The 26,438-nt window shown below is 47.8% G+C and overlaps 11 protein-coding genes across 11 annotated transcripts; 5 read left to right on the forward strand and 6 right to left on the reverse strand.

Annotated features, from left to right (window-relative positions):
- Nucleotides 1–15: 15 nt before the first annotated feature.
- F9C07_1436975 (oxidoreductase) lies at nucleotides 16–1,971 on the forward strand. Its single transcript, XM_041291103.2, has 2 exons — nucleotides 16–593; nucleotides 694–1,971. The coding sequence occupies exons 1-2, from the start codon at nucleotides 231–233 to the stop codon at nucleotides 1,402–1,404; spliced, it is 1,074 nt and encodes a 357-aa protein (XP_041144856.1). The 5' UTR covers nucleotides 16–230; the 3' UTR covers nucleotides 1,405–1,971.
- Nucleotides 1,972–2,538: 567 nt separating this feature from the next.
- On the forward strand, nucleotides 2,539–5,607 carry F9C07_2105099 (putative nucleosome remodeling complex ATPase subunit; the record flags this gene model as incomplete). Its single annotated transcript, XM_071508985.1, has 5 exons — nucleotides 2,539–2,830; nucleotides 2,888–3,161; nucleotides 3,189–3,746; nucleotides 3,806–4,295; nucleotides 4,348–5,607. The coding sequence occupies 5 exons, from the start codon at nucleotides 2,539–2,541 to the stop codon at nucleotides 5,605–5,607; spliced, it is 2,874 nt and encodes a 957-aa protein (XP_071365131.1).
- Nucleotides 5,608–5,683: 76 nt separating this feature from the next.
- On the reverse strand, nucleotides 5,684–6,509 carry F9C07_1436898 (uncharacterized protein). Its single transcript, XM_071508096.1, has 4 exons — nucleotides 6,318–6,509; nucleotides 6,172–6,252; nucleotides 6,053–6,120; nucleotides 5,684–5,855 (listed from the first exon to the last, which is right to left on the reverse strand). The coding sequence occupies exons 1-4, from the start codon at nucleotides 6,376–6,378 to the stop codon at nucleotides 5,760–5,762; spliced, it is 306 nt and encodes a 101-aa protein (XP_071365132.1). The 5' UTR covers nucleotides 6,379–6,509; the 3' UTR covers nucleotides 5,684–5,759.
- F9C07_2151861 (uncharacterized protein) lies at nucleotides 6,318–7,651 on the reverse strand. Its single transcript, XM_071509238.1, has 2 exons — nucleotides 6,684–7,651; nucleotides 6,318–6,631 (listed from the first exon to the last, which is right to left on the reverse strand). The coding sequence occupies exons 1-2, from the start codon at nucleotides 7,050–7,052 to the stop codon at nucleotides 6,380–6,382; spliced, it is 621 nt and encodes a 206-aa protein (XP_071365133.1). The 5' UTR covers nucleotides 7,053–7,651; the 3' UTR covers nucleotides 6,318–6,379.
- A 2,783-nt stretch (nucleotides 7,652–10,434) lies between these two features.
- Nucleotides 10,435–11,669, reverse strand: F9C07_7113 (uncharacterized protein; the record flags this gene model as incomplete). The annotated part of the gene is made up of 4 exons (XM_041291130.1): nucleotides 10,435–10,519; nucleotides 10,581–10,775; nucleotides 10,838–11,443; nucleotides 11,500–11,669. The coding sequence occupies 4 exons, from the start codon at nucleotides 11,667–11,669 to the stop codon at nucleotides 10,435–10,437; spliced, it is 1,056 nt and encodes a 351-aa protein (XP_041144858.1).
- Nucleotides 11,670–13,067: 1,398 nt separating this feature from the next.
- F9C07_7114 (uncharacterized protein) lies at nucleotides 13,068–13,733 on the forward strand (the record flags this gene model as incomplete). The annotated part of the gene is made up of 5 exons (XM_071511575.1): nucleotides 13,068–13,086; nucleotides 13,145–13,251; nucleotides 13,335–13,376; nucleotides 13,404–13,426; nucleotides 13,493–13,733. The coding sequence occupies 5 exons, from the start codon at nucleotides 13,068–13,070 to the stop codon at nucleotides 13,731–13,733; spliced, it is 432 nt and encodes a 143-aa protein (XP_071365134.1).
- A 2,680-nt stretch (nucleotides 13,734–16,413) lies between these two features.
- F9C07_7115 (putative glial factor naturation factor) lies at nucleotides 16,414–17,430 on the reverse strand. The gene is made up of 4 exons (XM_071511576.1): nucleotides 17,265–17,430; nucleotides 17,099–17,201; nucleotides 16,915–17,045; nucleotides 16,414–16,859 (listed from the first exon to the last, which is right to left on the reverse strand). Exons 1-4 carry the CDS (start codon nucleotides 17,265–17,267, stop codon nucleotides 16,668–16,670), a joined length of 429 nt encoding a protein of 142 aa, XP_071365135.1. The 5' UTR covers nucleotides 17,268–17,430; the 3' UTR covers nucleotides 16,414–16,667.
- Nucleotides 17,431–17,710: 280 nt separating this feature from the next.
- Nucleotides 17,711–18,863, forward strand: F9C07_2065670 (MoaB/Mog domain-containing protein; the record flags this gene model as incomplete). Its single annotated transcript, XM_071508705.1, has 3 exons — nucleotides 17,711–17,797; nucleotides 17,969–18,135; nucleotides 18,236–18,863. 3 exons carry the CDS (start codon nucleotides 17,711–17,713, stop codon nucleotides 18,861–18,863), a joined length of 882 nt encoding a protein of 293 aa, XP_071365136.1.
- Nucleotides 18,864–19,658: 795 nt separating this feature from the next.
- Nucleotides 19,659–21,641, reverse strand: rasA (protein ras-1). The gene is made up of 4 exons (XM_041291113.2): nucleotides 20,958–21,641; nucleotides 20,698–20,812; nucleotides 20,351–20,626; nucleotides 19,659–20,281 (listed from the first exon to the last, which is right to left on the reverse strand). The coding sequence occupies exons 1-4, from the start codon at nucleotides 20,967–20,969 to the stop codon at nucleotides 20,043–20,045; spliced, it is 642 nt and encodes a 213-aa protein (XP_041144861.1). The 5' UTR covers nucleotides 20,970–21,641; the 3' UTR covers nucleotides 19,659–20,042.
- Nucleotides 21,642–23,090: 1,449 nt separating this feature from the next.
- On the forward strand, nucleotides 23,091–23,772 carry F9C07_2105103 (uncharacterized protein; the record flags this gene model as incomplete). The annotated part of the gene is made up of 2 exons (XM_071508986.1): nucleotides 23,091–23,339; nucleotides 23,386–23,772. The coding sequence occupies 2 exons, from the start codon at nucleotides 23,091–23,093 to the stop codon at nucleotides 23,770–23,772; spliced, it is 636 nt and encodes a 211-aa protein (XP_071365137.1).
- A 1,098-nt stretch (nucleotides 23,773–24,870) lies between these two features.
- Nucleotides 24,871–26,325, reverse strand: F9C07_1437048 (putative dehydrogenase). Its single transcript, XM_041291114.2, has 5 exons — nucleotides 25,725–26,325; nucleotides 25,338–25,647; nucleotides 25,222–25,277; nucleotides 25,055–25,163; nucleotides 24,871–24,987 (listed from the first exon to the last, which is right to left on the reverse strand). The coding sequence occupies exons 1-5, from the start codon at nucleotides 26,177–26,179 to the stop codon at nucleotides 24,958–24,960; spliced, it is 960 nt and encodes a 319-aa protein (XP_041144862.1). The 5' UTR covers nucleotides 26,180–26,325; the 3' UTR covers nucleotides 24,871–24,957.
- Nucleotides 26,326–26,438: the final 113 nt, after the last annotated feature.

Raw genomic sequence — 26,438 nt, forward strand, 5'->3', positions numbered from 1 at the left:
GACAAAGTCTCCAAACCCAAACCCAAATATACGACCCCAATGTAACCTCGTAAACCCATCGGCTAGGAACCAAACCTCCAAAATCCCCAAATCCTCGGCTCTCCTCCTTCCCCGCATTAGGGCTACATCTATATCAAGACCACATAGCCAACACTTACAGAGTGCAACACAGCTCACCTTCAGCAATCGATCTCAAACACATAATATACAAAAGCAAACACCCCACCAAAATGACAACCCAAGAGAATTTCCCCGGCCTCCCCCCATTCCCAGACAACATCCCAACAGCGCCTCTGACCCGACTCTCCCTGTCCAAGCTCCTCGCCTATGACGAGCTAGAGATAGACCGACTCATGCGAGCTTGTTGTGATATCGGGTTCTTCTATTTGGACCTGCAAGGCACAGAGATAGGAGATACCCTCCTCGCCACGGCAGATAAACTATTCCAAACAGGCACAGAGCTATTCCAGCTCCCGCTGGCCGAGAAACAGAAATACGATTTCAGTGCCCAAAACTCCTACCATGGGTATAAAGCACAGGGGGCAATGATTGCTGATAAAGAGGGGAATCTGGACAGGAATGAATTTTACAATGTAATTCTCCACTACCCATATAACCTACCCATCACCAAGATCCACATACATACACATAAACATAACGTATACAAATACTAACAAACACGACAATAAAAAGGTCTCCAAAGACACAATCCTAAACCTCACACCAACCCCTCACCCATCCCCAGCAATCCTCACCAACCCCAAAACCCATACCAACCTCCAAACCTTCACCAAAACCTCCCACTCCATAACGACCCTCCTCCTAACCCACCTAAACAAAACCCTCCATCTCCCCGATTCCACCCTCCCAAACCTCCACAACCTGCACACCCAAAGCAGCGACCAAATCCGCTTCATCAGATCCCCCCCGCAACCACCCAGAGACCCCCACACAGCATCAATGGGCGAACACACCGACTTCGGCAGCGTAACCATCCTTTTCAACCGAGTGGGCGGGTTGCAGGTTCTCCCTGCGGGCGAAGACGCAGAATGGACGTATGTGAGGCCGTTGCCGGGCCATGCGATTGTGAATCTGGGGGATGCGTTGGTGAAGTTTACGAATGGGTTGTTGAGGTCGAATATTCATCGGGTTGTGGCGCCGCCTGGGGAGCAGGGGACCTGCACGAGGTATAGTCTGGTTTATTTTGCGAGGCCGGGGGATGAGGTTGTGTTGAGGAGGTTGGAGTCGGATTGTATTCCTGTGGTAGAGGGGGAGGATGATGAAGGGGTTAGTAGTAAGGAGTGGGTTTTGAGGAGGGCGCTGGGGAGGAGGGGAAAGTTGGGGACGGTGGATTATGAGAAGTCTGCTGGAACGGAGATGGTGAGTCGGAGGATTCGAGTTTGATTTTTTTTTTTTTTTCATCTCCTTCTTCTTTTGTTTATGTATGTAGTTGTTTGATTTGGAGTTGGCGATGTGCTTTTTCTGAAGGTGGAATACTAGTAAATGTTGGGGGAACATATATTGCCGAGAGGTCTATATTTATATTCGAAGCTTGTGCACAGGGTTAAGTTTTATAGCCAACATTCTAGAGTCAATTATTACATCATTATTGATTGTATCAGGCTTGTACAACATATAGATGTGTGATAGTGGGACAGCATAGATTATAGGTGCTTTATATGTCATGGGGTAGGTCTTGTCCTGTCAGTTTCTCTATAAGAGGAGCAATGGATTCCAGTGTCAACTTATTACTTGTGCTGACTTGTATCACTTCCTCTGAATATCAGCCATAGTCAGTTATACTCACTTTTGATGCTTGGTAGCTTTACTTCAGAGGTCGGGTTAGAAGTATTGACCTAGCTCGTGTTGCATCAAAGTGAAGGACTGTTAGGGCTGTTACTACGTCTCATGATTGAGAATTTGTAGTGAATCACCTACTCTCAGCTTCAACACTATCTTGTGAATGATATGTTAATTAGGGGACATTGTGGGCAACTCTTTGGGCTTCATAACTTCACAGGATTGGTATGTTTATCACTATAATATACAGTAGTCACTGTGATTGAATGTAATGGTGAGCATTCTCTTTTTAATCTTCTTGCTCTCCATTTTTAATCATCTGTTGACCCCAAAAATAAAATCATCTAGACTATCAATTCCCACTCGACCAAATCAACCATATGGCGTCAAGGTCGTGCCTTAAACACCTCACCTCCAATATAGACTTTCAGGTAGATATAGATCAGCGATCTTCAGGTCACATAACACATTGTATTTCTGTGTTGTTAGTGTCCCCGACAAGTACGATATCCTGAAGCTAGGAACCATTCACAGATCTTCACCTATACTCACACCTGGCCCAACACAACATTGACTGTCTCATGTGTGTATTAACACCAAGGGCATAGTATATCGATATATACTCTACTTCTCTAGTCAAAATGGCATCTCAACATCCCCCAACGGCAGCTCCAACAAAAGGACAGCAGTTACAGACTTGTTTCAGCATCATCTCACCAAAAGGACCACTGCTCAAACATGGTGTCTTCAAGTGTTGGGCCTACTTGGCTATCTTTACCTTCAGTCTCATGGAGTTCCTTTACCCACTGGCCGACGTGTTCCTGGAAGACCAGCTTGACTTTCAACTCCAACTCAGATGAGTCTCAATCCAGCATGGATGACCAGAAGCTTAAAGGGACTCTGTCCTATGGCTCCAGCTCACCTCTCATTCCGTGGAGTAGTCCTCTGAGCAGTCTCTCTTCCATGACACCCAGCCCATTGACGCCGCCATCGCCGTTCCATGAACCGGAAAGCCCAGTCCAGAAAGATGGTAACAGCTGACCTAGCCCTTTCAACTCATATACACTCTGAACTGACGACACATTAGGCATCAGGCCATGCTTAAGTGTATCGCGTGAAGGCTATGTGCAGGGTCCTCGTTTGGGGCTTCCTTTCAGGGGCAACAACTCCCCCAGTCCCTGCGTGGCCAAGTCCGCCTTGGATATTATGCAAGATATCGAAAGCAAGAGCAACAATTTCTTCACTGCCATGAAGGACGTCGTGCTTCCACTTCTGGGTGACAAGGAGCGATTCTATCAAAACAAGGAGACGCCATTTGCGAGTGTGCGACCACACAAATCGCTGGATCCGCAGCCTACAGGGTAAGCCTGTGTCTGTATATTCTCCAGCTTCAACAGAGAACTGACAATGCAACCTAGGCTTCAATCTCAGCTGAAACCATACCAGCTTCGAGGGCTGTCGTTTCTGTTGTATCTCCGAGACAACGGGATTGGTGGAATCCTTGCAGACGAGATGGGTCTGGGAAAAACCATCCAGACGCTTGCACTCTTCCAGCACATAAAAAAGCACGATAACACTGTGCGAGTTGATGAGCCCGGTCCGTTCTTGATCGTCTGTCCGTTCAGTGTAATGGAGACTTGGCTTTCGGAGACAATCAAGTGGACACCGGAGCTCACGTCGATCAAGTTTCACGGAACACCAAGCAAAAAGGAGGCAGTCATGAAGCTTTTGAGTACTGTCAGAGGTAAAAACCGTAGGAGTTCGAAATCTGCGGTGGATATTGTTATAACCTCTTATGAAACTCTGACCTCAGATATCAAATGGTTCCGAAAGTTCGTATGGCAATATGTTGTTCTTGACGAGGGCCATCGCATCAAGAATAACCAATCCCAGAGAGCACAGGCAATACATAGGATCAGTGCCGAATACAGGCTCGTCCTCACAGGGTAAGAATACATCTTGCAGGTGCCGTTTGCTCAAAGGACTAACATTGCTGGCAATCAAGGACACCGGTGCAGAATGATCTCAGGGAATTGTGGTCGATATTTCATTGGCTTTACCCTCATGTCTTCATTCCATCTACCGCGGAGCCTTTCGAAGAGGCGTTTTCGCTGGCTGACGGGAAGTTCAACCCCGAATTCTTTGAGCAGGTCCAAAAGTTCCTTGGTCTGATTATGCTACGAAGGGTTAAGGAATCACCAGAAGTAGGGCTTTCTATTCCCCTCAAGACAGAGATTGTGCTATCGGTACCTCTATCAGAGTTTCAACGTTCGTTGTATTTGAGAATACTTACCGGCATAGAGAATTCCATTCTCGGCGGACACGACGGCATTCCATTCAACCATAGACGTCGGACGGACACAGAAATCCAGTCTAATGTGATCCGTGAGCAGGATGATGGCTCCATTGATGGGCCATTCAGGCGATCTTCAGCAGAATACTCCGAAAAGAAAAAGTACAGGATATTGAGCAATATCCTAATGGAGCTGCGCAAGGTAAGCCACAAAGCATCACCTGGGTTGCCGGTTTAACTAATTCGCAATCCAGTGTTCCATTCATCCGTATCTGTTGGATGATGCAATTCCGGATCCTTACGAACTCGGAGCACATGTTATCACAAACTCTGGAAAATACATCGTGCTCCTTAAGATGGTTCAGCATTTTGTACTGGAGAGAGGAAGGAAAATAATCATATTTTCGAACTTCAATCAAGCTTTGAATCTTTGTGAGGATCTTTTGTTGACTATCCAGAAGAACGGCGATCCTGTGAGATATGTTCGATTAGACGGGAGCACATCCAATGCACGACGAAACCTCTCGATTTACCTCTTCCAGAATGATCCCAGGTATATGGTCTTCTTAATTTCGATAAGGGCTGGCGGCGAAGGACTCAATCTGGTCAGTTCCTCAACGGTTATCTTCTTGGATGAAGACTGGAACCCCCAAGTCATGCGACAGGCTGAAGCAAGAGTCCACCGAATTGGACAGAAACACCCCGTGAGAATCTTTAAGCTCCAGTCAAAAGGCACTGTGGAGGAACAGATCAGCCGTCGAATTGTTAAGAAGGCATATGTTGCCACCAAGATTATGGAGGATATAAATGCAGCACATGATATGAAAGCTTTTGCTAATATGATTGACACTCGGGGATTAGCCTATGTAATGGATACGGAGGACTTATCCGCGCTAGTCCACAGTCGAGCAGTTCTGACGTCTATCCAATCGAGTGCAACGGAATTGAACTGGTTCGGCTGGAAAACGATCCTCAAAGTATGTGCTAGCAACCAGTCTACGGAGTTGAGCGGGAGAAATACCGCAATCAATGTACAACAAGAAAAGGCTTGGCTCGCGTGCACGGAGCGTGTCAAAACCAATATTTTCGATGGCAAAAAGGTCGACACAAGATTCAGATCGTTTTCTGTGTACGAAGCTCTGCCTAAAGATCTCTGTCGAGCGGATAGACGCATTGGAAAGGAGAGGACTGTTATGATCGATGGCTTCTCAGTGGGAAAGGACAGTATCCGGCTTGAGACCTTGTCCAAAAAGAGAGAATGTTCAAGTCTGCTACAGAGGGACTCGAAGGAGAAAATGACACACGAAGCCGTAAGTAGCGATCTCCATGGTCGTCAAGCAAATTGCAAGGCTAAAATATCTCCAGACATGCTTCCTATGCAGGAAGTTCAACCCTCAAGAATGCGATTTATGTCCATTGGCGTTTCACAAAGAATGTCTCCAGCCGGTAGGCAAACTGCGCCGTGGCGCAAAGAGACTTGTATGTCCCCGTCACTATTGTTCGCAATGCGATAAAACAAGTAGCAAGGCAGGAGGGCTTCTATACTGCTGTACAACCTGCATTGAAGCATTCTGTGAAGAGTGCTTGGATTGGGCACAGACAGACTTTGTGGGAGAGTACCCTGCACATGAAGCCTTGGGATATTTTCCGAAAAGCGTCTTTTACATCAAATGTGCGCAATGCCATGAGCAGCGAAAGCGGCACCCTGGTTTCGGATCTGTTGTGCCGTCCAAGAAAATGAGATGTTATTGATGTCAGGAAACTGAACGGTTAGCAAGGATTGTGACGGTACTTTCATGTGCTCAGAAACAGTTTGTTTATTGGAATTGATGTGGATCATATGAAGGGAGAAACAGAGAAAGAGTACTAGTGCAGGTGAAGAAAGTCCATGGATTCCTCATGAATAGTAGCTTAAGTACCTTCCTAAATGGGAGCAAGTAGACGAGCAAGAAATCTTACATTATCAACGAGTATCTCTGGTATCACTCTCAATCCCTTACCCGTAACAATTCCGGTGGCATTCCGTACTGGTAATTCGCATGCAAACCCAGTGGAAAACTCGGACGGAAAAGTCTTACCCACAAAAACAGCGAGCTGCATCACGACTGCAACGATAGACGGCAACAACGTGTATGCGGCGCCACCAGTCGGCAAAAGAGCTATTAGCAGAACGGTCAGTACGAATGGAAGCAACGTATTACAGTACAAACGTCTCATACCTTACCTTTTAGAGCACCCAGTGCATAACACCCTAGGAGAGCCACCAATGCATGACTTGGTCTCATGCTAAGAAGCCGACAGGGATTCGATGAAGAAAACGGACCACCGAAGAGAAAAAAATTTCACCGGGGACCCCGCCACTCCCAAACAGATGGCCATGAATTGCCCCCTCGAAAAGTGGATCAATATAGGCAGGGAGTATAGGTATATAGCTAGGGATGTGTTCCGCGGGAATGATCCTATTTGTTTCCGTTGCGCTGGAACTTCACAGCGGGGCCGTGCAAAGTTGCCTTCGACAGAGCCTTGTTTGTTGTTCTTCTGCACTGAGTCAGTCAGGAAATTCCTTCCAGTGAGCGCAGAATCGTCCGACAAGATACGGGATGAGCAACGTGATGGGTCTAATAGACTCAATAATTGAGGCGGTCCCAACAGATGAGTTGTTTGCGTGGGGATCTGCACGCATCCATAGCTTTGGGGAGATACAACGCCATTTCCAGTTGTTGATTCGTCTTGGTGAACTGCATAGGTCCGAGTTCGAAGCTAGGCAGCCAGACAGCGTCCTCATTTTTTGGGCTGATAGGTGGACAGAGTATGTGCCTCGTGCATCGTGTTGGAATACATTTTGCAGGAAAGTGGACCTTGCATTCAACTCCGTTGCTGGAAATATGTGAGAATTTTTACATGGGTTTCTTCCATCCATGTTACACGGCATGCGCCGAGGAGGAAAAGCAGGAAGCATTCATGGATAATTCGCAGGAAGCTCGCGCGTTGCTGACGGGGCCGGGCAACTCCGACTCGCTGGATATTGCTGTCTGGTTGCCTTCTCGCCTGATGCATGCCTGCTGCGATGTTCCATGAGCGCGTACTGATCGGTCGTGGTAGACAAAGAGAGGAGTCTATGGAGCCATATAGAAGAAGATCGTTGGTAAACTTTGGTAACAGAATTAAGAGTTGGTCATATCTGAATTTACCCTTTGATACCAGGTAATACCATACCTGACCACAATACAATAATTACTTCGCTTAAGCCAGTTTCTTTCCAAGGAAACCACGGCGGGTCACGGACCGAACCGCCAAGCGGGCTAATCAGGAGTTCCATGGTACAAGAAAACGGTCAGAAACTTGGACAGAACGAGAACAATAACCTCACATAATTCAAGCTATTATAATAGTAATACCACCTTACTAGGATTCTTAGGATCACCACAACCGATTGAGAAGACTCCGGATATCCTCCGAAATTAAATAGCATAGTAGGAAATGAATATAAACTCTTCTTTATAGCCCTAGATTTGGGTGAATCTCAAACGTGTGGTATGGATTGTGTAACAATGTTCAAGATAACGGCTGCGTAATACAGGTTAAATAAGCATAAACGTAGAGAACGTTACACAACCATGAACTGCTGTACACATGAATACTGAAGTTTCCGACTCAAAGGTTACGATGAACTGAATTACTTCTTTTCTTTTCTTTCTTTTTCATGTTATCATTTTAGTCTCTTCCCCCTTGCTGTTTCTTTTGTAAATATCCGAATACAACCAACCACCAATCTCATAAATCATGACAGCAGATCCGACCCCATAGATCAACAACCAAAAACAAGCCACCATCCCAGAACCTCGATATCACCAATATCAATAATTCCAACCCGTAACTCGCACAATAAACCCCAAATCCCAATCACCCAGACTCAACACCGTTAAACCTTAACCCGCCACGCCAATCCACCGGAACCATCAACCCGACCAGACCGTCGTCACCACAATCGGACGATCGACCACCGTGACACCAGAAAGAGCCATAGTCGGAGCGGCCCGAGCACTCTCCAGCCTACTCGGGGATTTCCAGAACCGGTATCGGGGGGGAGGAGTTACACTAGGCGTATTGCACTGGAATTAAAGTGATTATTTACTACTATGTTTACACACGTTGCGGCGCTAGCTGGAACGGCGTACGCTGGAGTATAGACGGAGTATGTGTTGCTTTCTGTTTTGCATGGGGATCGATCCTTCATTTTGCTGATGGGGACTGATGTCAGTTGGACTGAACTTGCTTGCGATGGCTGGCTGAATGGGAAGCTCTATTGAGAAGCTTAATTTTGGATCGTCAATGGTCGCCGAATGCTCGGTGTCTATGGAAATGTTAAATGGAATGTCGGAATTGGCTTCCTGTGGTGTGTCGATTTGTACAAAACTTTATGGTCACCTACTTTTGGTTGGAAGAGAGAGCTATTTTCACAGCAAATGGGTAAGTAGGTATCTGGCCCAGAGAGACAGAGGATGCTAGCATTACCTGCTTAACAACCTTCGTCAGATGAAAGCTTCCATAGCGGTTACAACTAACCTAGTCTAGTTCGACTGTAACGTCTTTATCAACCGAGCCCTCTGGCCCCTCCCAACACGCGCTATTCGGGTCTGCAACATCCCCTATCTCGGCCGAGGAATCCCAATTCTTAAGGCAACACTGAATAAAACGGAGATCATCCCTCGAAAGCTCCTTGGCACGTCAGTCAGTCAGTCTAAGCGTCGAATCCCAGCTAGTAGCCCAAACCACGAGTCATGAGAGAAATCAGAAAAAGAAAAACAAAACGAAAACCTATAATTCGGAGCAGTTCCGTGATCCGGGGTGCTGTATCGCATGTTCCGAGGCCGTCAATCCCCAGCAGATCATGCCTATCTAGCCTACAATACATGCAACTAGTGAACTCATAGACGTCCGGGTCCGAGTATCAGCCAACCCGTCAATCTGGAACTGTCCGAAAGAAGGTGTGTGACAGGTGGGTGGCAGGCAGACAGGCAGAGACCAGCACCTGTCCGTCAGTGCCATGGTGCCTCGTTGCCAAGCGGACCCGACACTCCAGACGAAGTGGGCGTCGTACATGTCCGGTGTGGGGATGCAAAGTGGGAAATCCTTGCCCATCTGGCTGGGCTACAGGATTCCTCGGTGCATCAGACGGAGGGCCAGGCGGGATTTGATCGGCATTTGGATGCGCAGAGGGGGATTTGGAATCTTGCTCATCTTTGTTTGTTCTTTTTTTCTTTTCTTCTTATGTCCATGGGTGATGAGTTGGAACGGTGATACATCTATATCTACTTTCTGCTGACTGCACTGCACAACACCCCTGTTTATGCTGTCAGCCAACATAACCATAATCAGATGCCCTAGAATTAATTATTAATTAAAGTACAGTACATACTACCTGATACAACCATGACATACAATACCATACATAACACCGTCTATTAATTACCCACCTGTAGGGCTCGAAAGGTAACACCGGAGTTTTCCCGGTACGACCAAGTTCCACCGACGGAATTAAACAGCCACTGGCCTGAATCATGCCATACCCAACAAAATCCCATGAAATCCTTCTATACTAACAAAGTACTAAGTCGAACCTCTGGAACCCCTCAATTTAAATGATCTTTGACCCAGATCATGTCCGACCGTTATTCCGCGCGGGACCGCTATGATGCGCCACCCCACTTCCTGGTTCTATGTTCTATCGCTTCAATTAGATAGGTAAGTCTTTCCTCGGATTCGTTCCGGACGCCCCTAGAGCAAGTTTAGGGTTTTGTTGACAGGTCCAGTGGAGTCTAACGGTTTTTTGGTCTTCTTGGGAGAGCTCACCGTTGGCTGTACTCGGGTTAATTTGGCCAATAGTTGGTCCGTAGATGTAAGGAATACTGTCTGTGTGTCCCTCCCCCCCGTCTGTTCCAGACCACGGGGTTAATTTTAGAGCATTGCGGAACTGTCGTTCCGAAACGGTGGGTTCACTTTTTGGACCAGACAATCGTTGGCAGCTGTGCTTGTTGCGTGTGCCAATCGTTTGGTTTGGGTTTTACGCTACGGAGGTGGAGGATTGTTACACAGCTTTTGTCAGTTCTACTACTGAGACCGACCGTTTTGTGATAAGCAAACATTCGGTAGGGCGAGACTTGAGTAGTATTTCCGAATGAGGACTGACACGGAGCGGTTCCTTGGTGAGCCAGCTCCACTGTACCAAATGGTATTGTAGTCGGAAAGGAGTGGACGCTAGTAGTGTTGCTGTAGTGAAAAGAGAATTCATGGAACCACGCCAGCCGTTTGAAACTGGTAACCCCCCCCAAATTGCATTCCTAGCCAGCGCTGAGCGTAACTTTCAATCGCTCTTCCACCCGTCTCACTACCTCCGGGTCTGGTTCCGGTTTTTGTTTCTTGGGTCTGGGGTGAAGTCAGTAAATAACGCACGTCCATGGTAAAGGGGTTAGATGCCATGACGTACGGGTCTCGTATGGTTTCTGAGCATTTCTCCTGGCCACAATTGGCGCATGTCTTTTCCCCCGATCGGTACATGGTCGAACACTTATGACAGGTGTATCGCACGCGCAGACGCGGTTTCTTCCACGTCCGTGCTGGGGGTTCTGCTGGAGGTTCCGCATCTCCTGGATAACCATCAGGATACTTGTCCAATTTAGCCCTAGAAGTAGTTAGTAAAATGTCGCTACCATCGGAACTGAGTGGGAAAAGACTGTCACATACGGTTCTCGAGGACACTTCTTGCACCGGGTGTGTTTGCAATTCTCGCACTCCGTGGCGTCTGGCGCGAAGGTCGTACAGCAACGGTGGCAAGTGCGACGCACTCTCTGCTTGACTTCTTTGCGTATAAGGTCCTGGCCGCCGGTACGCGATGGAAGTGTAAGTGGGGGTTCCTTAACCTTGCGCGGGGCGCCGGCCGGCTCCTTGCCCTTCTGCGAGAGGATAGTCTGGAGGGCGGACTCGGTCTGATGATCATGCGACGACTTATGCGGCGGGTAGCGGGGGCACTTCTTGCAACGAACATGCTGGCAGTTGGTGCAGAGCTTGTCGATTCCGAACGTAGTCTGGCAGCGGTGACAGGTGCGACGAACCCTCATGCGAATCGGCTTGGCCACACGTTGAACTTCGATGTCGGTAGTCGACCTCCATTCTCCAGGTTCCAGCGTCAATCCATACTTGGCGAATAAAGCACGAGCCTTCTCCTCCTGAATCGCGCCCCAGTGCTTGAACACGGTCGGTTCGGGGCCAGAATTGGCGGTTGTATCCTTCGCTGGAGCGGTGGTAGTTTTAGGGGCAGCAGTAGCCTTAGCAGGAGCAGTAGTTTTCGAACTGCGCTCAAGTTAGTGCGCTCATAGTGGGGAAGAAAAGAGAGGGGGTTGTCGTACGGCGCGGACTTGGTCGGCGAAGCTTGTCCACTAGTTTCCTGCGAGTTGGATGCAGATTCGGACTTTGAAGACGAGCTTTTCCTCAACACCGTTCTCATTCGTTGGAGGTACCTCGCGAAGCCCTCTTGCTTCCCCTCATTGGGCTGTTTCGGGGCCCCTTGGTTGGACATCTTGTTTGGGGTTTCTCCGGGTCGATAGGTATATAGTAATGTTTTAGATTTGGTACAGATTCTTGGTGTCGTTAAAATCCGGGAACAACATCGGCAAATAGTCCTTCCTGTTCGTATCGACGGTAATTGTATTTGCAATCGATCTTTTGTATTGAGTTCGATTCACACCGCTCTGTTCTTCTATATCCTCCAGGGGCGGCAGAGTTGGCGTTATCCCACCTGTGGGGGTGAAGGGCGGAAAGTGAAAAAAGAATAAAAAAAAAAAAAGAATGAAGGCGGCTGAATAAAAAATCGAGACGAATTGACCAGTCGTCAGCGATATCCAAGCTGAGCACCTGCTGGGAAGGTGATCGCCCGTGAAGTCGTGGTGGTTGAAGTTGATGGTTAAGTTTATAGTCGGAGCAGGTCACACAGACGAGTACCGAACCACAGGACTGGGAGACCCAGCGAGACGGTGAGGTGCAAAACCCAAGGCGCAGGGTCTGCAATGGCAAGGAAGTGGGCTCGCTTGATTGGCCGAGTGGCGGTCAGATCCAGTGGTGGACTGGATCAGTCAAATCCGAGGGAGAGGTCGAGGGTGGCGGCAAGTTAAGTACCTTAGCTTTCGATGGGGTATGGCGAGCTATATACGTCGATGTGAAGAAGCGACCAACGTCAGGTAGCCAAATCACCGGGAGAAAAAAAAAAAAGAAAAGAAAAGAAAAGAAATAATAGCAGCGCACCAACAGCGGCGGACCGAACGATAAATAGAAGCTGGATAGGCTTTCTGGGGGAACCGGATGAGCGAGAGGGGGGTGGGTACAGCTCCGTATGGGCTTGAGTCTAAAGGGAATCGCCCATGGGTCGCACTGTTTTATTTCAATCATTTTATTATTTTTTCTATTTTTCATATTTCCGACGATTTCTTACCATATTATTAATGATCAGGATAACTGTTATATCATATGAAAATCCATCAAATAATTCCTGAACATCGGAATAACATGCGCCATCTCGTCCTGTATTAGTAGATACCTGGACCATTACGTACAATACATACAATCAACCAAATTCTGCACCATCTTAAACATCTCAATTCTTATGATTCACAATACAAAAGGAATCAAAAAAGAAAAAGAAAAGAAGAATACTCAATAGACTTAAGGTTCGGGGTTGACACTGACATGGATACAAGTACCCAAATACAGACCCGTAAGAATGTAAACAACAGTAACAGATAGAAACAATAATAATAATAAAAAGAAATCCAAAAGCTAGGGTAATATTTCCACTTCCCGGACTGCCGGTTCAATTGGTTGGCTGATCTAATTCCTCCGCCAGTCTGGCGCGTAATAGACTAGCAGTACGTATGAAGGAATTTTTGTTCAGGTAGCTAGCTGCTGGGGGGGTTCCGTTGGTATGGCCCACCTGTCTACTAGTATGTATGGAATACAGCAGGCGAACCAAAGCGACGGAGCCATCGTACTAAATCATAGCGCTGTTCCCGCTCGGGAACAATGCCCGAGCCCAGAGTTTGACAGTCAGTCTGAAGGTCCCATTCAAGGACTGCCTGGGCATGAGATCTGGCGATCCTGAGACATTGGTGAGGGCCTGAGCTGATGGACTTTTTGGTCCTTGTGGTTACTAATCTCTCTGCCAATTTAGCACCGTCTGTACATTATACAGAGCAGACCGAGACCGTGGTTCTGGATATCTGTAAATACGGGTGTATGAAATACAGTATTTTATTGACAGCTGAGTCGGCACTATTTTCCTGAGTATGTGCAGTTACTGATTTTGGTTGGAATCTGGATAAATCAGTCCATGGCTGCCGTTCATCGTAGCCGGACCGAAAATAAAGTTTTGTATGGTAATGACCATGAGCAAGATGATCCCTCGTATCATGCAATTGTCCCACTGGGAAGGGTCATGGCTGCATATAATACCCCGTCTTATACTTGTACGTACTTGAATGCTTCTCGTCCGTCCTCCGCGGAGGATATAGAGATAGCCGCGGAGGATGCAACATTCGAATTCGAGGTGGACAGCACGAATGGTCTCTTCAATTGCCTCAACAACAAATGATCACATCATATGGGATTTCTGTCAAAATGAGATCCTCGTCGTGAGGATACCAAGTTGCAAGTGACCATAAGTTACCACGTTACTCCCTCCATACCAAGTCATTCCTCCCCTGACGATAATAGTAGACTAAAACTACCGGCAATCGACCAGGTCTGCCGCCGTCGGGCTTTCCCCCCGCATTAGTTCTGATTTATTCAGCCGACCGCGACGAAATTATTAATGGCCCAACTAACTGCACATCACGATACTTCTCATCTTCCCCAAACAGGAAATTGTAGTGACTTGAGTCCCACCGGAACCGCCGGCGAGAGTCTTCAGATCACTATCGTCCACCATAAGGATCATCAACCCCTAGTATCTAATCAACGCTTTATTTAGTAACCGGGGGACCTGACAGCGCCCATGCTCAGAGTATAATTCAAAAGGGATACAACTTCCACCCCTTCCCCTATTTCACCTCACTTTATCCCTAGATACTACGTGCACCGAGTCTTAGATTCTATGCATGTCCAATGCACCTCGACGTAAACAATATAAAAGAAAAAACTCCGCTGAGCACAAGCTACGGCCGCCACGATCGTACAAACAAGCCCCTCAACAGCCCACGAGCACATCCGCGACCGAAACAGGACAAAGCTCGCTGCACGATGATGCAAAAGCGTACCCCAGGAACCCTTCGCCACGCAAGGACAAATACCACCTTACTATACTTACTCACCCACCTAACTAAAGGGGGCGCGCCATCCCAACGGCGTCCGACCATCATGCAGGACGGTGGCTGCATTCGGGACCCGGATGTTCCAGTTTCCAGCCTTAGTTCTCACTCAACTGGACTGACTAAATCGCGCCTTTGCCCCCCCTTGACAGTGCACGCACGGGTTTCCCTACCGGGAAGGTCGTTAAGAACTTAAGTGGCTCACTAACGTGCAGCTTTCAGGTACTAGAAGCAGTATCGAAGATACCTTGTACTACTAGCCAATTTATATTGGGTGTGTGTGTGTGTGCTGCTGCAGGTGTCCCGTCCGAGGTCAACGCCCGCCCACCAATATGCAGGCTGACGAGGGTGTCGGAGAAATTTCTACCCTAAGGATTTTTCAGGAGACTTCCCCACCGGTTTTCTCAGGGAATTGAATGGGGTGATGTTATCTGCAGTGATCATTAATCGTTTGGATTTTAATCTATATAGATTGTGCCTGATGAATCAGGGCGAGATGGCATGAGTACTTCCACAAGTACGTACCTCGGTCAACAGTCAACCTTTCTATGCGTTGTTCAGTGCGTCTAGACTGTTATGGAGTCGTGGAAGCCATTGAGAAACGGTAGTAACCACAATCCACACATCCTCAGCAATCATCAGCATCTCCACTGGTGGAGTATCCCCCCAATCGACACGGTGGTCAGTGCCTGAGAAGTGTGGCCACTGGCCAGGTCACTGGGACCGGTCCAGACAGGGGTATTTTCATGACTTACCCATTAGAGAGTGGAGAATCACCCCTCCCAATCACATCCATTGATTGTCAGTCTGTCTGACAATGAAAGGTGGCCGAACAATCGCAAAGTTCCAACTTCTGTCCCGGAAAGTTCTGGGTGGCAGCAGCACGACCAGGTGTCAAGAGTTAAGGCCTCTTATCTAACACAGTCCTGGGCCTAGTCCCGGTACGCTGTCCCCACTGTGGAGCGGCACGTATGAACTAGTAATGGATTTGGCTTTCTGCTAAATCGTGGTTCCATGTGTATCATTCATGCCATCAGATTAGGTATTCGTCTGGTTTTATCCGCTGCATATACTTATGGGGGTCCATACTAGTATTACGAGTATCTATGAATTGTGGTACATGCTCGGTCGGAAATAATATTTGACTCTATCAGAATCTCTAGTTGTCATCATTCCCAAATGGACTGTTTCCTCATTATGATATACTGCTCTACACCGGGGTTCATGTGGAAAGTGTATGTCAAATGGATCCACGGCACAGCTTTGAACATAGGCACACGTGCTCCAGGGGGACAATTACTGTGCTCACGTTCCCATGCTTAATATTCCAGCAATATATCTCAGCATCGGACATTCTTACATCATTAACCAAAATACACAGTGGGCAGTGTTGTTGACCCAGAATAAGAAGTGACACGTGGTCACAGTCACACCACATCGCTATTATATCGATTATGATTGAAGCATTCTCGATGCAAGCCGTTGCATTAAAAAGCTGGAATGCCTTCGGGTTTGTATTTGTATGCTCGCAGAAGCCGAGGGTCACGGAGAACACGAGCTTTAGATATATACCCGCAAGGTCAGTCGATATGTCGAGCGGCAAAGGATGGACTGTGAGCCCCAGATGTCGGGTATCAGTATGTATGGAAGCTAGTCATCCGGCTCCTCGATGGGTATAGCACTGCGACTACCATGGGTGTTCTGAGCCGCAGAAGTGCTCCGGAAAAAAAAATGCACCCACTGAATAAGGTCTAGGACTTACCGAATGAACTTGAGCTTGATACCGAGATGGTTACAACCGTGCCCTAGCTAGATTGCTGTCTGTTATTGACCACATGAGAACCACAATGTGCGAACCTTGCATGTTCTGAAAGTGTGAATACACCATCAATGAGTATGGATGGAATCTTACCGTGCTCTGTCGGCTCGACCTCACGGAGTCGGGGACATAGCACGATCTTGAGTCTGATAACGTCATGATATATTTCAAGAAAACCATAGTCCATTACCTGGTAGTAGATCCTCATCCGCATAGAAGTATTCCGGGTTTCGGTGAAAGTATATGCATCGCTTTACTAAACCAAACATCGCCGTCATCCGTCGCGAATAGATCAAAGAGTAAATAATGTCAAGTGCATAACGCCGACCGTGAATAGAAGCGCCAATGTCACGAACTAATTTACCAAATAAAGCCGTCTTTCCAAAATGAACGTTCAGGCTTAGTCCTCACCCTGCAATTTCGATTCAATGGATATAATGTCACCCTCTTCTTCAACTTCAATCACACGATTGACTTGTGCGGTGTTGCGCATCAATTCGACCGCACCAGCGTACATCATTCGCGAGTTTGGGTTGCAGTTCTCTGGGAGCCAGTAGAGAAGGACGTAAGGAACCGAAGGGCGGCCGGATTTCTGTCGTTGGCCGGTCAATAAGAGTGGAAAGTAGCCTTTAGGGACGGTCACTCACCAGAGTCAAAGGATAACTCAGGAGAATAAAACGGGGCGATGAGTCAGGGAGCTCATCGGCCAGATCTTCCATCTTTGTGTACACTTCGCCATCTTCAGGACGAATTTCTTGGTTCTTTTGGTCGATGATATCTATCAAGTTGATCGTCAACTCAACATCTTGGTGACGGACATGTGAGCCCTACATATTATAGCCTGAGGATCATTTGCTCTAGAAGTTCCCAAGCGAAACTTGCGCAATTTCTCCTTCGTCTCTGGAGAGAACGCATATAACCGAGATTCAGAAGCCTGTTCCCCCGAGATATCGTCAGGGGCGCAACGTTTACGAGGGTGAATGCGGGGCAATCTCACCATGTTATAACTGCCTAGTCCGTACTAAAGTGAATTATAGTCGGTCGTTTTCTGAAGAATCAGAAATACTGTGAAGTCTTCTGATTCCCTCAATTTAGATCAGAAATTCCAACGCAAAAGTAACACAAAAGGAGAAATGAGCAACGGTAACTAAGTGGTGCTCCACGTTTTTGGCGGAAAGTGGGATGAGGCGGAAAGGGAGTTTTTCCCCACTCCACTCCAAAAGCCGTCATTTAGTCGCCCTGAAACGTGCCTGAGGTTGTGTCTCAACTTCCCCCCAACATCTGATCTCTCTCTCTCCACACCCCCTTTCACACTTCTCTCCCTCCATGTTCAGTCGTCTCAGTCAGTTGACCCGCCACCTCGCTCGACCATCACTCAATTACGCTTCCACCTCGCCGGTCGCTCTGCCGCCCTTATCGATATCTCAAGCTCGTGCCTCCAACATGACATCATCCGCGGTGCATAACTACACGAAAACGATACACACGGCAGCATGTCTGATCATTGGTGACGAGGTGCTTGGCGGAAAGGTGAGTATTGATTTGAATGGAATCGGCCATTCAGCTCTGATCATCAGCCTATCTACTACACTTTTATCCCCGACTCTCCCTTTCTCCCTTGCCGCTGTTGCCATGTGCTGCACCGAGGTCATGTGCCCTGTTCTCGAATGAGTGACTGATGGTTGGAGTCCGAACTTTCAGACAATTGATACCAATTCCGCATATTTCGCCAAGTATTGCTTCTCCCTTGGGATTCAGCTAAAAAGGGTAGAAGTCATCGCCGATGACGAAAGTGAAATTATTGAGGCTGTCAGGCGCATGAGTAACAACTACGATTTTGTGGTGACCAGCGGAGGCATTGGACCGACGTCCGTATACCCTATCCTTTTCTCTCGGAAGATTCCACAGTTCCGAAGACCGTCCTGCTATATCGGAAGCTAACTATACGCCCCTTATGTCGGTAAAAAGCCACGATGATATTACGTATGAATCCATAGCCAAGGCGTTCGGCCTAAAGTTGAAACTACACCAAGGCGCTTTTGACCGTATGAAGAAGCTCTCCAAGCCTCACCCGATGCAACCGCAATTTGACTGGGATACCCCGTCGCCCGGTCTAACAGCCAAGCTGCGCATGGTTGAACTTCCCCACGATGATACTCTGTCGGAGGAGCAGCAGGCTACCTTTGTGGCTGATGATATGTGGGTGCCAATCGCCATCGTCAACGGTAATGTGCATATCTTACCAGGCGTTCCTCGTCTGTTCGAGAAGCTCCTTGAGCATCTGAAGCCTACTTTGCTTCCTCGGTTAACCGACCCTGAGGGAAAAGGCATTTATCGGTACTTATTCAGCACCCCCCTCCCTGAGAGTGCCGTGGCGCCTTACCTGACGGACCTTGCGACGCGGACATCTTCACGAGGTATAAAGGTTGGTAGTTATCCCCGCTGGGGAAAGAAGCGGAACACCGTCACTTTGGTTGGAACCGACAAAGACTTCATGGACTCGTTGGTCTCGGAGGTCGAGGAGAATGTTCAGGGCACAAGAGTCTCGCAGGAAGATGAGCTTGACCCCCCTTCTGATGCAGAGGAAGGTAAATAAGGAAACGACCGGTGATGCAATGTACATAGATTTGATGCAGCTGTCGATACACGCTTAGACATTAACCGCACTCGAAGCATATGATATGAAACCGCGCGTAAGAGTTGGGATGTCTGTCCAGTATCCGGATCGTCGCTTTCTTGCTGTTGCGTGGTCAAGTAGGCCCATTCAACGAAACAACTTATAAACGAAAATAGAAATTGATTTACCGGGGACTAAAACTATGAAATTCGAAAAGCACTACATTCCTGTAAACTCAATCCCGTGTTGCGCCGGATATATCAAACAGGGTCACATTCTCATATCCAGAAAAGTGCTCCAAACTGAGCACAGAAGTAGTTGGTTTGGATCCAAAAGTTCCGAGGCAAGAATAATCAATATTTTCATTGAAATAGTAAAACCAAATTATTAAAGGAAAGGACCAGAGACGATGGAACGAGCTACCTTGAGTGCATGCCTTGGCGAAAACTGGAATTGAACAGCGGAACTGCAAAAACAAGCCAAGTCTAAGGATAGACAACAACAACGTCAAGAACTGGAGTCCTAGACTACCTTAAGCCCCAATGTGTTGGTTGCTGGCGATCTAGAGCAAGTGTTCGGACAGCTCGTGTCCTTGCGTGGAACACCGGTTTAGAGAAATAGTTGAGAGATAAGCAAAGTGCCACACCAATGCCCAAGTGATGAAAGGAAAAGAATAGAGCAAAGCAGAACGGGGATGTCGACCCTGCGGAAGATCGCAGGCCAATGGCAATGATGATGAAGGGACGAAAAGAGACGGTTTTGCAGTTCAAAGCAACCAGAATGAAAACCATGACAATAGCATGTACCTATATAAATGCACAGATCTACTGACAGGGTTAATTCCTCGTTCTACCCAAGAACGAGATCGTCAAGAACAGTCTTTCCAAAAATAAACAAACAGAGAAACAAAGGGGGAATCGAACATTCATGGAGATGATGACGGCATCATGGAGCAGGCATCACATCCGATAGCGAGTCTCGTATGGTATAAATTTCACAATCCAAAAAGCGTCGACAAGCCACAATTAGCTCCGAGGCCGTGGCGCTATTCATGTCGCCAATATCTCGTTTGCCTGTCGAATTTTTATTATATGTTTTGCTCCCTTCCGTATCTCGACTCGTGTGCTTGTATCCTTTCCAAGTCCAACGCCTACCCAATTACATTATAATACACTTTCCGCAGCATCCAGCATTGTCGCCGGGTTCGCTCACGTCCATTTTGCCCTCCGGGGCGCGATTGCCGAAGGCCCCCGAGCCGGAGGGGTAAGACGACATTTCTTTGTTGTACCGACGAATCTCACGGACGAGGTCGTAGAATGCGTTTTCGACGTTGATGCGAGACTTCGCGGATGTTTCGATAAATTTGCAGCCAAACTGTCTTGCTAGAGCTTCACCCTCTGTTGATAGACACAACCATCAGTCACATCAGCCATTACAGTGAGAGGACCGTTTAGCTCATTACCCACCTTCTACTGTGACGGCTCGCTCCTTCCCTAGATCGCACTTATTACCGACCACGATGATAGGGAAGTAATCCTTGTCCTTTACTCGTAAAATTTGTTGCTGGAATGTCATAATTTCTTCGAAGGACTGGCGCGACGTTATGGAGTAAACCAGAAGGAACCCTTCACCGGTCCGCATGTACTGTTCACGCATTGCCGAGTACTCCTCCTGTCCGGCCGTATCTAGAACATCCAACAGAGCGACCTCCTCGTCGATGACACATTGCTTGCGGTACGAATCTGTTTGCCGGGATCCGATGAGTAACCGAACGGGCCAGCGATATTCTCGAAGGATAGGGGAGGCGACTCACCTTCGATTGTCGGATCATATTCATCGACGAAGTGACTTTGAATCAATTGAATGGTCAAGCATGACTTTCCAACACCACCACCACCAACAACTACCAGTTTGTATTCTCGTAGAAACTAGATTTCGTCCAAGCGTGAGTAACAACTTGCGCCATGTTCGGAAAGGGGCATGATGGAATCGAGGAACGCAATTGAGCAAGGGGATAGAGAGAGAGGGAGAGACCGGGTGCCAGGGACCGGGCGTCGGGGAAAACAAGCTTACCTTTGAGGCCATTCTAGAGTTTTCTGCCCGGGTGTGTGTTTGATAGTTAGGATGAAGGGCGCGAAGGCGATGATCGAAGCTATCCCGACGGGCGTAGTAGTGACAGCGGATCGAGAGAGCGGTAACACAATTTTCTTTTTTTGCAGTAGGGTCAAGAGTCGGGGCCCAGCTTGTCGGGAGTTTCGCGCAAAACAGAAGCGCCTAAAAGACAAGTCCACAGCAACGGCGGGTCTAGTGAGTCGACTAGGCCAAGCTTAAAGGCGGATGGGGGTTGAGAGGATCAGGGGGGCAGGAGTTCGTGGAACTGATGGCAATCGGCGGGAATTGAATGCGAGGCGGTAGGCCGCTTTTCCTTTTCGCTGCTACCGAGCAGAAACCCGACTTCAACTCTTTCTAGTATTTCCAAACTAGACCAAAAAACTCAATCAAACAGTTGCTCCTTTTAGAGAGGGTCTTAGGGGAAAGAGATGAGGTGGAGATTGAGAGGGGGTGGAAGGGGGAATGATGATTAAGGAGAGTTTAAAGTGAGCAACGGAGGTGGGGGATTAATTAGAGCAGGATAGGGCCAAAAGAGAAGAAGAAAATTAAAAAGCAAAAGGAAAGAAAAATCTTAACACAGAGAAAGCAACATACCGTTTTGGTTACTCGAGTTGATTCAGCAAGCGTGTGGAATTACTCTAGGGTTCCTTTTCAGGGAGAGCGGTGGTCAGAATGAGTGCCGATTGGAGAATAATAACAACAATCAATAAAAAAAGATCCATGAAAGGGGCCTTTTTTTTCTATCTTACTCGGAGTAGTTTTGGGGGATAGTAGGGAAAAGAAAAAAAAAAAAGAAAAAGAGTGTGTGGCATTAAGCCATTCCTGTGCGTGTGGTCAACATCCGAGACCAATATTCATGTTTAATTACATTAGTTGAAAGCGATTTGCTTTCTTATTAACAAACACACCCCCTTCCGGGAAATGTTGTGATAAATAAGAACTTAATAACCTGCTCCAATTCGAAAATTACGGATGACGACTGTGGTTGGTCGTGAGGAAATGAAACCCACCAATACAACAACCATACGGAGTACAAGGGAGATATTAATTATGAGTAAGTAAATTAGGGGGGGAAATAAAGAGAGCAATACCCTACAGGAAATTGAAAGATAATGGTACTCGGTCGCAGTGGTATACTACCATTGATAGATAGACAGAGCAGAGAAAGGGTAGAAGGGGAAAAATAAAAAGAAATCAAATCAAATCAAATCAAATCAAAAAGGGGCAGAAGAGGAACCGCGATGCAAATTATTCGCGTTGGTTCCTTTGGCTCCGGTCATTTTCCAACCTCCTCTGGGAAGGAGCCCCAGCCACAGATTAATCAATCTTCACTTGTTCCCACTTCTTAGCGCCAGTCCATCTGAACGCCTCTGAGAAAGTCACCCATTGTTCCATCTGGAACCCTCGGGAGGGTCTGTCACCTTTTACTCCGATGGATGCAACAACAAACGAATGAACAGTGTCCATGGAAATGTCTACACCAATCAATTCCATTGTAAAGTGGGTTCTATCACTTTATCACCTTCCAAGTTCCCGCCTCTTGGTCTTCAAAACCTTGGTCAGGTAATCAATCACATACGCAAGCTCGCTAGGTAGCGCAAGGAACGAAGAAACACCACCCACTCTCTTGAATCAACGCTGGAACCGCGACTCTATGCATAGTGGATGATATTAAGGCCACATGATTCAAGAGGGGAAGAGTCTGATTCCATGGGTGATAAACTGAAGCCTACCATCTATTTGCGTCATGGGGAAGAACACGGCATTTCGTTTTCGACGGGGACGGTGGACTCCAGATCCGATTGATTGACGTTGCACGGAGAATATATCCTCCATTATGTGACCTCGGTTTCTAGAAACATTCTTAGCCTGGATAGAAGGCGGACACGGCGGCGAACTAACTAACCTTCATGTTGACAGCTTCCCCTGCACGCACTTACATCATCGAATATCCTCCCACCCTGCAATGGCTGTCCTTTGTATCTTGTGCAGCCAGTCCCTGAGTCGCAAAAAGTCACATTGCGGCTAGCCTACATCCTTATGGATCCTAGTTCGTGATCCAGAAGTGGTTCCCCACTCCTCCACTTTCCAAAGATGATATGTAGACTAATGGTCCACCGTCCGTGGTCTGACCGTCTGATCCCTCCGGTATCGAGCACGGAGGAGACGGGTTATGATCATCAACATCGGCGCGATAATGGTGGTTTATCTCTGTACTCCGTACGGAACACGGAGCAGTCCGTAGGATCTAGTACAGACAGAGTATGGAGTAACGAAATGATCATACTCAGTTATCAGGGCTTAGGCCTATCACTTCATAACGCTCCGCTCATTGATAGACAGGTGTGATCGTCGCCTGCGTTCAGAGATACCCGAAATCTCTTTGCAGCCTAGACATTGGTCCCCATCCCTAGTTGCATCGGTACGCCTCCAGCCCCCGGGCTACTGCACCGTCTCGGTTGATCACTTGGGGAATTGGCGACAATTCGAATGGCGTCCGTTCGCCCTAGAGGCGAATTGGAGGAATTCGTCCGACCCCAACAGTGGCCCCCATATCCATGAGGGATTACTACATGACAATGCTACCTTCTCTTATATCAGCCAGGAAGAGACACAGCGATGGACAGGCATAGATTCTGAACACAGCCGAAATTCACCAGGATTTAAGGAATCAGCCCAATCGCTTAGATGTCTTGTCGATTCGGCCACTAATGTGAAGTCGACAGACTCGACACCCACCGATTCGCGTGCAACCAAACTTGTTGGTTTCTCCTGAGGGGGCCGATCTTTTTGTTTTAGGGTAAGCCTTCAAAAACTAGACGCTTGGCATTGGGAGTGCGTGGAGATTATTCACGTGGTGGGTACCCGTAACATGGACCAATAACCGACTTTCCGAGCGATGGATCCAATCAATTCAGAGCTCGAGATTTCTCTCCCATTTCCATGCATACAATATTGAACAAGGGTTGGTCTTCCCGATGAACTATGATACAGCAAATTCCGATGACATCAATTCGCACTCTAGAATTATTTTTTCTTTCAACATGTTAATTTATGTGGCTTACTTACCCTGACATCATCCTCAGGATGGGTTGAGAAAAAAGAAAAGAAGCATACAACATGGAAGTTTGACGATCTAGCAATGCAACCGAACCATCCACCGGGGGCGAAAAGCACATTGAACATGGGTTGACAGCGACCTCACCACCGATGCCATGCTGAATGCCCGATTACGTGGTATGAGCCGGATTCGAATGTGCTATTCTGCCCCTTTTCTTTTAGGCGCTCGTTGCCCATTGCTGTCCGGGCACCGGCCTATCAATTGCTTTGTTCCTATGGCTGGGATCACACCATATACTACTCACCACCAGGACCTAAAACTTTTCACACCTGGAGCAAATGGCCCTATCAGAGACCAAATTCCCACGGGTAATATATGACCCGTGGGTTGAAAGGGCGCCCGTGGCCCTGGTGGAGCCGACTGTCCGTTACCCCTTTTCAGACCTAATTCCATACAGGGCGAAGGGAAACAGTCTCTTTATATCCCGTGGAACATAGCTGCGATGATTCTGGGTGGTGACTATTTTTGGTTCTGCAATCCGCTCCGATATGCAAACTGCAGCTTGCTGTCACCTGGAGATGTACGTGAAAGCCTCGTATTGGTTGAGGGTCGGGCCATCCATGTCTATCATACATGTGTATGTGGCCTTTTAGTCGTTCCTGCAGATAAGCTAGTTGCTGCTGTCCAACTGCCAGTGCAAGCGGACGCCAAGTCTCTTGTGCTTTAGGCTTACATGCATTGGTGATAGTTAAATATTTTTCTTGTTTAGTCGTTTGGTTTGTTCTTGATTCATTCGGATTGCGGCCATGCCGCATCTGTCTTCTATATCCAATATATAAAATTTCACGGTATTAACAGCCGCCCTGTCATGCTTCATGGGATGGCGTCTAGAACTCATGTCTATTTCTTGTGCAAATGTCCGGGTGATGCCTGGAACAAATCAGTATAGCTGTTCCAATACAAAATGGTCATCTCCTCAACATCACAATAAACTCACCTGGTGGCTTGGAAAGATCAGAGTGTCAGCAATCACGACATTCTCACGCCGACCAGCGGCAAATACAATAACTTCTGCAATATCATCCGGGGTAAGTGGCTCGCAGTTTCTGCACAATAATCCGTCAGCTCTGCCCTTCCAACACAGTCATTTCAAGAAAGTCTTACGCATATACGGCATCAGCCTTCTCCTTATCTCCGTAGAATCGCACAACGGAGAATTCCTAACAGTCGTCGAATTAGCCTCAATAGTCGCGCAGGGATAATCAAAAGGAACCCCTCACAGTCTCAACCTGACCAGGATCAATCTCGATGATCCTAATTCTCGAAGCGATAAGCTCCTTTCTTAAAGCCTCGGTAAACGACTTGACAGCCGCCTTGGTAGCGCAATAGATGCTACCACCCGGATAAGCTTCACGACCAGCGATACTTCCAATGTTAATGATGTCTCCACGACCGCCATCACCCCGCTTCTTGAAAATCGGAAGAATCGCCTGGGTCATGTTGATCAGCCCAGTGACATTAGTGGAGAACATGACATCGATATCCTCCGGGGCGATTTCAGGGGCCTTGGCAACACCCTTGACAAGCCCGCTAATCTCCGTCAGTGACTCAGAACAACCCAGCGCCACCATCGGGCAAAGAAACGGGGCATCTCGCTCAAAACTCACGCATTGTTGACTAGAACATCGATTTCCTGGAACTCCGCCGGCAGAGAGGGTACGAAGTTCTGGACTTCGGCCGGGTTGCTGACGTCTAGTTTCACGGCCAATGTCTTCACGCCGTCACCGACTTCCTCCTTGATCTCCTGCGCGAGCTGGTTCAGAGAGTCGATTCGTCTGGCTGTCAGGATAAGCTTCAGGTTCTTGGGCGCCGTGCGAGCGAACTCCTTAGCGGTGCTGCGACCGATGCCGGATGACGCGCCGGTGACGACGATCGTCTTGCCCTCGAGGCGCTTTGCCATTGCCGTTGCCATTGTGCGTTGGGCGATTGCCGGTTGGACTGTGCAGGAAAATGGGTTCTTTCGGGCGGATGGAGTAAGTGTGGAGAGTGTAGTACTTGAGGGGGGAGAAGCTAGGTGTCGTAGAAGTCGAATGGAATTACAACAAACTCGAAAATGCTTCATAAAGAGCTTTTTTCTAACCCCACGATACTGTCTAGATTAGGGATTCAAGAATTAAATAGAAGAACAGAGAAGATAGGAGCAAAGTTAGCCAGCGATAAGAGGGCCGATGAGTCGGAATGCTGTGCGGGGAAACCCATGTCCGCATGTCGTGATTCGGCATGGCAGCGGGGCTCCGTTTCGGCTGAAGGTTTGCCCGATCGGTCTTCCAGCCGAAGAATATCCTTCTTCTAACGTCATTGGAAGATGGTATTGCGTTGAA

This window comes from Aspergillus flavus, chromosome 3 (genome assembly GCF_009017415.1).
Source record: "Aspergillus flavus chromosome 3, complete sequence".
NCBI classification, from domain to species: Eukaryota; Fungi; Ascomycota; class Eurotiomycetes; order Eurotiales; family Aspergillaceae; genus Aspergillus; species Aspergillus flavus.